Consider the following 11659-nt stretch of genomic DNA (forward strand, 5'->3'; position numbering starts at 1 on the left):
CTGAGTCTGGGCTCAGTTCTGTGGTTCAGTGGGTCCATCCTGGCAGGCAGGGCTGGTCAGAGGCACTGCTGAGGAGAGTACTGTTGTCTACAGAGAGACCAACACCCATACACACCTATCATGACTATCATTTCAAGGCCTGAAGGCACTCAAAAGGAACAAACACACTTGCTTGAACTTAAACTATCTGTCATTTCTTTGATTCTAAAATTCAGACCCCAAGGAAGCTTTCAAAGTCTTAATATCTAAATATGGTACAGTACTGTTTGTGGACTTTTTATGGAATCATTTAATTTTTCAACAGTTTGTTTTTCTTCTTCCACATCCTTCTACAACATATCTTTTCTTCACATGAAAATGCAAAATTGATTTTCAACACTCAAATAATCATTATGACCTGATCACTGGTCTTTGTTGATGATATATCAACATCAGAGAAGAAAGCTCTGAGCGACTTTATTAAATAAACGGATCCAAAGCCGTAAACAACCACAAAACTGTCATTTGGCTGCACTTTGCTAATGAGGTACTTGTTAACCAAATTTAAACAAAGCATTGCAGTTACTGCTGTGATTTACATCACCACCTGGATATACAGAATTCAGATTGTATTTTGAAAGGTAAATACCCTAAAGAAAGCCACCTGTCACTGATGTTTAAATGACCTCTGCTATGAGGTTGTATTTTCAGTCTGGTTTTTTGTCTGACTTTCTGTAGGATCACAGAAAAAAAAACACTGGCATGATGTTCAGGCGGAAGCGCGTACAATGTGAAATTTCTTGGATGTGTCCCAATCAGAGTGCAGATATACAAACTACTACTCATTTTGAAGCCCACAACTTCAAGAGGGATACCCAGAAATGTTCCCATGGAAAAATAATAACATGAATAAAGTACAAACATTTGCTGGGTCTTGAGTTTGCAGATTTTTCTGTCAGAGTAGAGTCGACCATTGGCCGTAGTAGAGCAGCCTTCAAGTGTGGTTATTTGTTCGGAAACATCAACTTTTTACTTGCAGTACCATCAGTATTATCTATGGAAGAGATACAAGTGTTAAGGCTTTTAAATTCGATGTATTTCAAATTCCAACTTAATGTTTTAGGAATGTTTGTCTTCATCTTGATTTGACTTTTCACACTCAGAAATGACCGACTGACTTTAAGCAACCAGACTTTAAATCTTTATTATGGACCTGGAGTTTAAATTCGTTCTCATGCAGAGCAGCTGAGTGACGATCCATGTCGACTAAACTTGCTGCGTTTACACAGGTGCTGCCGGCCCGCGGCTTTTTACCATCCACCAGATTGATGCCAGCACCAACAACCTGCCCAAAGCCCACACCTGGTGAGGAAACCTGTTAGCACTGAACTGTCGTCAGGTTCTTTTGATAACATGCCTGCCTTTGAGATGAAGTGGAAAGGTCCCATTGCAGCTTGAAGTACTTGCACCTGTATAACGTATTTCCATCCATTTTACTCTACAGTTGAGGTAGTTAGGCAGCTAATATTGTCAAAGCTCCCTTTCTTTACTCTGGTGTGGTTTTATGCAGCTGTGTAATCATTGACACAATTTTTGTGTTTTCAACAAAAAGTTCTCCCGTCTTCTTTTCCCAGTTTTAACCGGATCGACATTCCTCCCTACGAGCACTATGACAAACTGTACGACAAGTTGCTCACTGCCATCGAGGAGACTTGCGGCTTCGCTGTGGAGTGAGTCAGTGACATATGCAGACCTCAGCAACAACCAGAAGCAACGTGGTTTGGCCAGGATGAGCCTCCCCTTATAAAAAAAAAGTCACTAAAAGATGGGAGTCATCCACAGTTGCTTCACCCAGGGACACCCATACTTCCTGTGGACATGTGGCCAAGATAAGGAAGGGTTATCAGAGAAGACCAGAACCTGTCATCTGACTGTTTATCTGAAGCCCTCTTTTGTTTTGTTTTTTGTTTTTTAATTATCATTGAAAAGAATCTCTTCAGCTGCTAGTAACTCAAGACTATTTACTAACTTGTGGAACCTGCAAAATTTGCTGGCTCTTCCTTTTTTTAAGTTTATTATAGCATTTTTTAAAAAACAGACTATTCCATGTAGCAATGCTCCATTTACCAAACAGAACACAAGGTCAGTCCACTCTGAAACAACACTAACAGAACAGGGTTATTAATGGTTACCACAGCCTGTTGGAAACACTAAATTTGGATGGTGGAGTGTGCATGACTCAGGCTGGTTGGTACCTCGGAGTGATCACACTGGGACTATTAGCAATGCCAGGGCTGGAAAATGGGATGTGTGCAGGTGAGGAGGCAGAGCTCGAGACTGAACCAAGCAGAGCCTGACTGTTAACAATCTTCTCCAAAGACGACAGCAGGACCGCTGCTCCTGAGTCGCTGCACCACAGCTAGCATATTCCCAGAAACCCATTTCACACCTCCAACAGTAAGTTGTTGCTTGAGAATGAATACATGAATGAATAGCTTGAAATGTGTTATTTTTATATAACAGGGATAATTGAAAAAGAAACAATAAAAGTCTATATAATATATATAATTTATTACCGTTATATTTCAGAAACCCCTAGTCCATTCATTGTTCCTAAAAAATTAATTTTTTTTAATGTTAGGTGTTACTCTTTAAATTATAGACAACCGTTAGTGAAAACAGAATTTCACTTAAGAAAGGTCGAACATTTTTTGTTGACATTACCTCAGTCATAATGTACAAGGAGAGGCATGTCTTAAAGAGCAAAAAAAAAATCCTAAATAGACGGGTGCCATAATCATTTTGAAAGAATAGATTTTCGCCAATATTAAGTGGACCCTTTAAATTCTACATTTGTGATTTAATGTTTACATCCATTTAGCCCCTTTTTTAAAAATATTTGTCATTTGTAGCTGGGCTAAATGAACGTCACTAATATGAAAACCACCATTAATTTTTTAATGGTAATTTGTTCAAATGAGTCCAAAGCCCATCATTTCTGTTTTGTGCTGTCTCCACATTGTTGTTGGAAAAAGGAAGAAAAACCTCTACTACCTTCTAGCCATGTGGTGCTAAATAGAATTAATGTTTGTCTTATATTGACAACCTTCCCCATTGACATAGTGCAGTGTAAAGTGCATGATGCACTATTTGTGCACGTGCTGCAAAACGTATCTGAGAAGTCAAGAGCTCTACCTAGCCACACTCTCAGGAGATGTCACATGTAGCTTGTCCATTGAGAACTTGCAAGATGCTAATTCTGACAATTTGTCTTTATTTTCTGAATGTTAAAGGAGTTGAAAAGTTTTTGTCATTTAAATTGTTTTGCCCACAGCAGGCCATTTACATACAGTAAATGTTGCATGTGTCAATATGTGCTTGTGGTTGAAAGGGAACTGAATGAGACTGTTGGCCTGCTCCAGTCACATCAGTGATGTTTTTCTTGAGAGAAAGGGGGGATTGTTTTCTACAAATAAAATGAAATTCTTGAATGTTTTTAAAAGATGCTGCCTGTCTAGCAATCTATATGACCGTGGACTGTTCTATACATTTGCATACACATAAAAAGAAAAAAAACTGTTTTCATTCTTGGACTAATGTGTATGCAAAGTGAAAAGTGTCCTCAGATGGTGCTTTGTACAGTAATAGGATTTTGTTCATATATGTGGATCAAGCAACCTGTAATTTATCTTTAACTTAAGTAGATTTTCTTGAAATGAAAAGAGGAATTGCACACACAGAATGAGGTCGCTATGTGTCTTCAGTGGGGACTTGTAACAGATATTCATTTGCCTTTAAGTCCAGTGCACAGGCTGATCGCCCTACTGTCTGTTCCTACACTACATTGCTCAGCGTTGCCCTGTAGCTGCCTCTCATTAAAGAACTTAACTTTTTATTAAAGAAGTCAAAGTTGACAGATCCCGCTTTTGTTTGTCTTTTGATAGCATGATCCACTACCAGGACTATATCTCTCATAGCTGACTGATGCAATTAGATGTATGTTAACAGTATCATTTTGTAAGAGTATTTTATTTTTGTGTGTAATTAGTTCTAATTAAACTTGCCTTTGTCTAACAATGTAAGGCCTTGTACAAAGTTATGCCCTGTCCTTTTTTATTTTTGAATGGTTGTTTTAAATGTCACTAAGAGAAAAGCTTTAACTAGAGTGGAAAACTAACTTCCCCTAAAGGGGACAAATAAAGTATTTTATCATTATCATTATTATTATTATTATTATTAATATTAATGTAATTAACAGAATTATAGTCAGGCTACTTAAAATTGAGATGTACTTAACTTTTTCCTTTGGTAAAGCACCTACTTTAATTAAATGAATTTATTAATGAATTCTTGCTACCAAACTGGTGGAAAAGTAATGTCATCTTTGGGCTAAAAAGCATTTGCATGTGAATTGAAAATTGTTTTTCCCTCACTGGAGAGAAAATAGATTATATTTTATCAAGATACTGTTTAGTATTTTCATCCTAAATGAAAACTGTTGCTACACTTCTGTAATTGTTTTGTGGTGTAGTCCATGATATAAAGTTTTGTTCCACAAGTATGAAATATAAAACCCTCAAATAATCCAAATTAATGGTAATAGTGATCTACAATGATACACTTGCCTGATTGATTCAACATATGTGTGAAATTATCCCACATGTACTGTGAGGTCTTATCGGAAAAATACTGTACAAGGGGGGGCGCCGCTGCCCGTCACGTGTTTGGGTTGGCCCAGATGACGTCACTTACCGTCATTACGTCGGATGCACACTTCAAACCGTGTTACCAGTTTCTGTCTGGTACATATCCATCCGCCAGTTCCATCCGCCAGTTCTTGGAAAATTAAATTCAGTCTCATTCTGACATTTTAAAATATTTTGAAAAATCATAATAGTACTGATTTTTTTTTTCCCTGCTCTACATATGAAATACTTGTGATCAAAAATGTTCTCTGTCTGAAAACTTTTTTTCTGGTTGCAAACGTCTTCAGAGGATTAAGTAGAGCAGACAGAAAAAAATATTTTATTGTTATAGCTGTTAGATTGTTTCGAGACCCATAGCGTATGGTTTAAAATCAGTCTTTTGGTGAATATATTCACTGTTATGAAACGTTTAACCGCTGTATGTTAGTTGTGTTGAGCACTACAGACACCGGCCAGGACACACTGTACAGTGGAAACGACGGAGGAGCGGATGAATACATGGGCGGAAGGACTTCCTCTTCCATATATATCGGGTCTCATTTTTACACTACCGGCATTTTAGCACCACCACTGCCGGCCGGGCTTTTTTAGACGGGTGGAAAAGCAACAGATTAGGTTATTTATCTTGTTTTAAATTATACAACTTGTTTACAAGATGCCTGGATATTCCGACAGAGACCGCGGCAGAGACAGAGATAGAGGGTAAGTACTTTTTTTTAAAAACCGATTTTAACCGAGTTTTTGTCAACGATTGTTCAAACGGTAAAAAAAACGTCACAAAATAAGTCTGGCTAGTGGAGTATTATTATTAGCCAAACGAGTTCGCTTTTTATTTCCCCTGCAAGGACCTATTAATTTCCACGGATTTGTTTTTATTTACGGGAGAACGGAGATCGTCGACTTGGCCCGAGGCCTAGTTTGGCCTCGTGTCCCGGTACGGCGGCTCCTCGTTAGCTTTAAGCTAGCTCCGTTAAACCGCCACGCGGAACACGACTCGGAACACTTTCGCTAACACGCTACACACGCCTCGTTATCAGATGATTTCTCGTGGAAATCATCACAGACCAACTATTTAACTACAAATCCGCGTTGCTAGCACATCTGGCTGGTCGGAATTTTCGCCATGTGGCACCATCAATGCGGATACAAAATGCCGGCAGTTTTTCCATTGTTCCTCTGCTGGATGGAAGGTGCTAAGCAACCGTGATATGAGAGAATGCCACATATCAGATGTGCCATGAATTGTTTTCCTCTTTAAATGGTTGACAACAATACTGAGGGCTGTCTAACTTGAAACCACGACTGAATGTTGATTTTTATAACGCAGCTATGGCGGTGGTCCCCCACGGTTCGGTGGAAACCGCGGCGGAGGTGGTGGAGGAGGAAAGTTCGGCAATCCCGGTGAGAGATTACGGAAGAAACACTGGAATTTGGACGAGCTCCCAAAGTTTGAAAAGAACTTCTATCAACAGCATCCCGACGTTGCCCGTAGATCTATGGTGTGTAATCGGCGTGACACTTAAAATGTTACGCAACTCTCCTGGAAACGTGTCCCACAATACACGTGTCTCTGTTATGTAAGGCCAGTGAACTTTAAAACTTGTATCTTGCAGCAAGAGGTTGAACAATACAGAAGATCCAAAACCATAACGTTTAAGGGGAGAGAATGCCCAAATCCTATTATGAAGTTTGAAGAGGCCAGCTTCCCATGTAAGTTGTGAAAACACAGGAAGTGTTGTCACACATTTTGTTCTCTTTGATTAACTGTGGCTTACCTTTCTGCAGCTTATGTGATGGATGTGATCAACAAACAGAACTGGACTGATCCAACACCCATCCAGGCTCAGGGCTGGCCTCTGGCCCTCAGTGGCAAGGACATGGTTGGCATTGCCCAGACTGGCTCTGGCAAAACACTTTCTGTAAGTCATATTTTTTCTATTGTAGAGTTGTGCTGACAGATCTGACAGATATAGTAAGGATGTGATTACATTCTCATTTTTAAATGATTTTATGTGTTTTGCAGTATTTGCTCCCTGCTATTGTGCATATAAACCACCAGCCTTTCCTGGAGCGTGGTGATGGTCCCATTGTAAGTATTTGTAATGATGTACTGCATCTATTTTATCATACATTTATGTCTCAAGTTTCTGATTGTAAATTGTACCCCCCGCCTCCCCCCAGTGCCTGGTACTTGCCCCGACCCGTGAGCTGGCACAGCAGGTGCAACAGGTGGCTGCTGAGTACGGCAGAGCTTCTCGCCTCAAATCTACCTGTATCTATGGAGGAGCACCCAAAGGGCCTCAGATCCGTGACTTGGAAAGAGGTACTGCAGCGCTTGATTTCTGGATTAATAAACTCGGGAATAAACTAAATATAACATGGTCATAATTTTTCCGTATGGCTCTTCATTGAAGGTGTGGAGATCTGCATTGCGACTCCAGGAAGGCTTATCGACTTCCTCGAGGCAGGAAAGACAAACCTTCGCAGATGCACTTATCTGGTGCTGGATGAGGCTGACAGGATGTTGGACATGGGTTTTGAGCCACAGATTCGCAAGATTGTGGACCAAATCAGAGTATGTGCTTTTAAGTCCTTTTCGTCACATGATGAAAGTAACTGCCAAAAAAATTTAAATCATTTGTGCATATACTTGTGTATATATAGTTAATTATCGCTGTTGTTGCAGCCTGACCGTCAGACTCTGATGTGGAGCGCCACGTGGCCCAAAGAGGTCCGTCAGCTGGCGGAGGACTTCCTAAAGGAGTACGTCCAGATCAATATTGGAGCGTTGCAGCTCAGTGCCAACCACAACATTCTGCAGATTGTGGATGTCTGTAATGATGGAGAGAAAGAGAACAAGTAAGTACCTGATCTTCGGTTGTCATATTTTCTTTGCATATTCAAAGTTTTGGTCTGTAATTTATTTATTTTTTTTATCTTCCCCAGACTAATTCGTTTGCTTGAGGAAATCATGAGTGAGAAAGAGAATAAGACCATCATCTTTGTAGAAACAAAGAGGCGCTGTGATGACCTCACCAGGAGGATGAGGAGGGATGGGTAAGACATTAATTTACAGATTTTAAGTATTTGTTTGTTGTGCCAATCTTAAAGTACTTCTGTGGATCAACTCTGAGCCCTTGTCTCTTGTTAGATGGCCAGCTATGGGAATCCATGGAGATAAAAGCCAGCAGGAAAGAGACTGGGTTCTCAATGGTAAGACGCTTCTATTACCAGTCAATTCCATTACTTGTGAAGCAGAACAATTTGATTACTAAACAAACATCTTCGGATTTTATTTTATTTATTAGAGTTCAAATATGGAAAGGCTCCAATTCTCATTGCCACAGATGTTGCCTCCAGGGGTCTAGGTCAGTATTGTGCTTTTCTTTGTTTTTACACTCTGTATTTCAAAAAGAAAGTATATTTGCTTTCTTTAACTCTTCTGCTTCTTTCTGAGTTTCTCCCCTGGCCTGAAGGAGCAGTCTGTGTGGCAGGGCCTTGGCATGACAAGCCCAGGTCTCCAGAGGGGGAAGGAGGATTCTTGGAGGTGTCCTGACTGGCGAGGCAGGGTTCTCCCAGTCATGCAGATATACAGAGGTGACCAGGCCCAGGTGCAGCATAACGCTCTGGCCTGCCTAAAAAAAAAAACGGGGGAGAGTTGAGGGCTGGCCACAGTTCCTCCCCCATTTGCTCTCCTGTTCTCTGGCAATGGTTTGGACTGCTTCACACACCCAGGCTCTGTAACTGTCGACGGCTCAAATCTCAGCTGCTCTGTCTCCTCTTGTCTTGCATGTATGTTTTTGGGCACTGCAATGCAAGCCATGCGAGTCATGTAGGGGCTGCTTTTTATTGCGTAGACTCGTAAAGTGTGGGTGACATTTACGTTGCAGTTTCCCAAACTTCTGTCGGAAGAGCAGTCTGTCAGATCGGTCATACCTTCACCTCTGTAAAGACATGGCTACTGGCGCTATTGGTGACAGTGGGACATGCTAAGTTGGACACACTTGGACTAAATCCAAGCTCGCACTCCTCCCTCGCCTGCGTTTCCAAGTCATGTCGAGACCTGCCAACGAGAGACATTATGGTCAAGTGAACACTGGGTCTGGAAGTCTTGCCTTAAGGAGGCTGGGGGATGTACTTTTTGTGGGCATCCTGCTAATTGGTTCAGATCTACAGTTTCCTGGCAAGAAATTAAAGAGCGTCTCAAGTGTGACTATGGGACCTTGGTTAGTGTTAGCTTGAGTACACCAGGACGCAGTCATGTGACGTCCCTTCTTTGGGGGACACCTGGGTCACTTGACAGTTTAATAAAATGTTTTGTTTTTTATTTTAACTCTAATCTTTTGCAGCCTTGTGGATTTGTTCACCGCCCCTACGTCATAGCAATACTAACTTTTTATTTTTGTTTTTTGATCTGGTTGTTGTGATGGCACTGGCGCACCGTTTTGTGTGCTGTCCTCCCTTTCCTTTCTGCCACACTTCAACGCAACCTTACAGATGTTGAAGACGTCAAATTTGTCATCAACTATGACTACCCCAACAACTCAGAGGACTATATTCACCGCATTGGCAGAACGGCTCGTAGCCAAAAGACAGGCACAGCTTATACCTTCTTCACCCCCAACAACATGAGGCAGGCCAGTGACCTCATCTCTGTCCTTCGCGAGGCCAACCAGGCGATCAACCCCAAGCTCCTCCAAATGGCGGAAGACAGAGGAGGTAAATCTAATTGGTGAGACACAGAATCTGTGCTGTGAATTGCAGCCATTTCTTCCCTGCTGCTCTCCTTTGCTGAGAAGAAGAAGAGTTGATCCTTGTAGATTTTGAATTTGCTCATTATGGCTGTTACAGTTTTCTAACTGCTGTTCTCCTTTCCAGGTCGTTCAAGGGGAGGTCGAGGTGGTGACTACCGGGACGGCCGTAGAGATAGATATTCCTCTGGCAGGCGTGATTTCGGTGGTTTTAGAGACAGGGATAACGGTAGAGGGTTTGACGGTGGCCAGAACAAGACTTTTGGCACAAATTCACAGAATGGAAGCTACGGGGTCAGTAACGGCACCAGTAACGGCTACAATGGAAATGGCTACAACGGTAACGGACAGTCCAACTTCAACAGCCAAACGGGAGCATTCGGCAACCAGAACAGCTTCCAGACCCCCCAGTTTGCTCCCAGTAAGGCTGGAGCGCAGACGGGAGCGAGCTTCGCTTTCCCCCAGACACAGGCTGCACAGCAGCATCCTCCGCCACTGGTGCCCTACACCATGCCTCAGTTCTCTCAGTAAACACACCTACACTTGAAAGAAGTAATTTATTGCTTTTTTTTTTGTCTTTTAAGTTCCACATTTAATCCAGAGATTTTTGTATTTACACGACAGGGTTACAAACAATTTAAGCCTCTATCCAACCTTGTGAGATCTGCAGTGCAGCAATAGTGGTGTTGCACACTTGTTTTTGCGTTACTACATATTTAATTTGTTACATTCCTTGGTAACGTTTAGTTATGTTTTGTACTAGGTAATTACAAATGTATTGATTTGTCATGTGTACCATTGAAAGTGATGTCCTATCTTGGAAGTGCACTGCATGATCTTTCAAATTAAAGGAGAAAACAAAGATTTGTTTGTCTTAATTTTGTACTAAAGTGGAATTTCCTATTTGAATCTACTACCCATGAGGTTTTAATCAGAGTCCATAGGGCTTTTAAAAAAAATTATCAAAAGTGTAGGGAAATGGAGTCTTGTCTCCACCTACTGGTGAAGGGGCGTAACTGCACAATACATTGGCTTTAATCATTTAAATTGATAACATTGCTAAAGATAAGGTAGATGGATAGATACTTTATTAATCCCGGAGGAAATTGTATATATCCACTGGTCAGGCATTACATAATAAATAAATACTGGATAAACACCAGGAGAAAAAGAAACATCACAGGACATACAGGAAGACATACACTACACTAACAGACACATGCAGCACTAACAGGACTTGTATACTAAACTATAACTAAAATATAAAAGGTATAAAATTAGACAGAATAAAATTTAAAAAAATATAACTACTAAAATATAAACCGTATAAAATTAGATTAAAATATAAACAGTATAAATTAAAATATAAACAGTATAAAATTAAATGAAATTCATTCAACTGCGTGCTGACCTCGCCACCTCCCCCCCGCTCCTCCTGAGAGAGTCATTGGCACCCCCTGATGGCATGGAGCACGAAGGAGGACCTCAGCCTCTCTGGAGGCGCTGTGTGACAGCAGTCTGCCGCTGAAGGTGCTTCTCTGCTGGGAGAAGGTGGTGTGTAGGGGGTGGCTGGTGTTGTTCATGATAGCCTTAACTTTAGAGGGAAACCTACTTCAAGGCCAACGGAAATGAGGGTGAAGAACAGATAACAAATCTAATCTGCTTCATTTTCAAAATGAAAAAAACTTTTTAACGGCTCATCTGCTTAAACATTCAGTGTAGCATCTTTAAAGTGGGCTTTCAAAGTCAAACACCTGTGAAGATCTGATAGGACATTCCTGGTGATGACAGCCACATGTTCAGTTACTCCTTGGATTATGCTTTTGGTCATCAAGTGTCATTCGTGGTCAAATCATACTACCCACCCCCTCCATAAATCCACCCATGTTATAACAAACTGATGAACATCAATCTGTCAACAATCTGATCAGAGATAAGGGCTCTGACCAGCAGCCTTGAAGGTGCGGCTGATCTTAAATACTTTCTTAGTATTTACAGACCCGTGGGCTGGAGGTATGTGTGGAACGTTCACCTGTAAATACTCCTTAAAGTTCTCTATCATGGGTCAGACAATTGTTTTTTTGTTATCAATCCAATATGCAACAGCCACGCCCGGTCGTTGGAACGCATGAACAAAAATGTTAGATTTGCATGAGTGGTTTCTGATTTTAGGAGATAAACACTTGACATTGAGAAACAGATCAAACAAAGCGTCGTGGGATC

General features: G+C 41.0%; 2 protein-coding genes across 3 annotated transcripts in view; both read left to right on the forward strand.

Moving 5' to 3' along the window:
* smurf2 (SMAD specific E3 ubiquitin protein ligase 2) overlaps positions 1–3893 on the forward strand; it is a 41371-nt gene extending 37478 nt beyond the window's left edge. Inside the window, exons 18-19 of the mRNA XM_068337681.1 lie at positions 1269–1344; positions 1614–3893. Coding sequence (XP_068193782.1) covers positions 1269–1344; positions 1614–1713 — 176 coding nt within the window. The 3' untranslated portion in view covers positions 1714–3893. The remainder of the gene's footprint in view (positions 1–1268; positions 1345–1613) is intronic.
* A 1333-nt stretch (positions 3894–5226) lies between these two features.
* LOC137610198 (probable ATP-dependent RNA helicase DDX5) lies at positions 5227–10300 on the forward strand. Of its 2 annotated transcripts, none has more exons than XM_068337682.1 (13): positions 5227–5387; positions 6013–6184; positions 6299–6395; positions 6471–6604; positions 6709–6774; positions 6867–7008; positions 7100–7260; positions 7372–7544; positions 7632–7742; positions 7837–7898; positions 7994–8053; positions 9183–9404; positions 9564–10300. In XM_068337682.1, exons 1-13 carry the CDS (start codon positions 5341–5343, stop codon positions 9965–9967), a joined length of 1851 nt encoding a protein of 616 aa, XP_068193783.1. In that variant the 5' UTR covers positions 5227–5340; the 3' UTR covers positions 9968–10300. The 2 variants fall into 2 exon arrangements, with proteins under 2 accessions (XP_068193783.1, XP_068193784.1); XM_068337683.1 differs by having other exon boundaries at positions 9183–9417; positions 9564–9798.
* Positions 10301–11659: the final 1359 nt, after the last annotated feature.

Source organism: Antennarius striatus, chromosome 16 (assembly GCF_040054535.1).
Source record: "Antennarius striatus isolate MH-2024 chromosome 16, ASM4005453v1, whole genome shotgun sequence".
Classification (NCBI taxonomy): Eukaryota; Metazoa; Chordata; class Actinopteri; order Lophiiformes; family Antennariidae; genus Antennarius; species Antennarius striatus.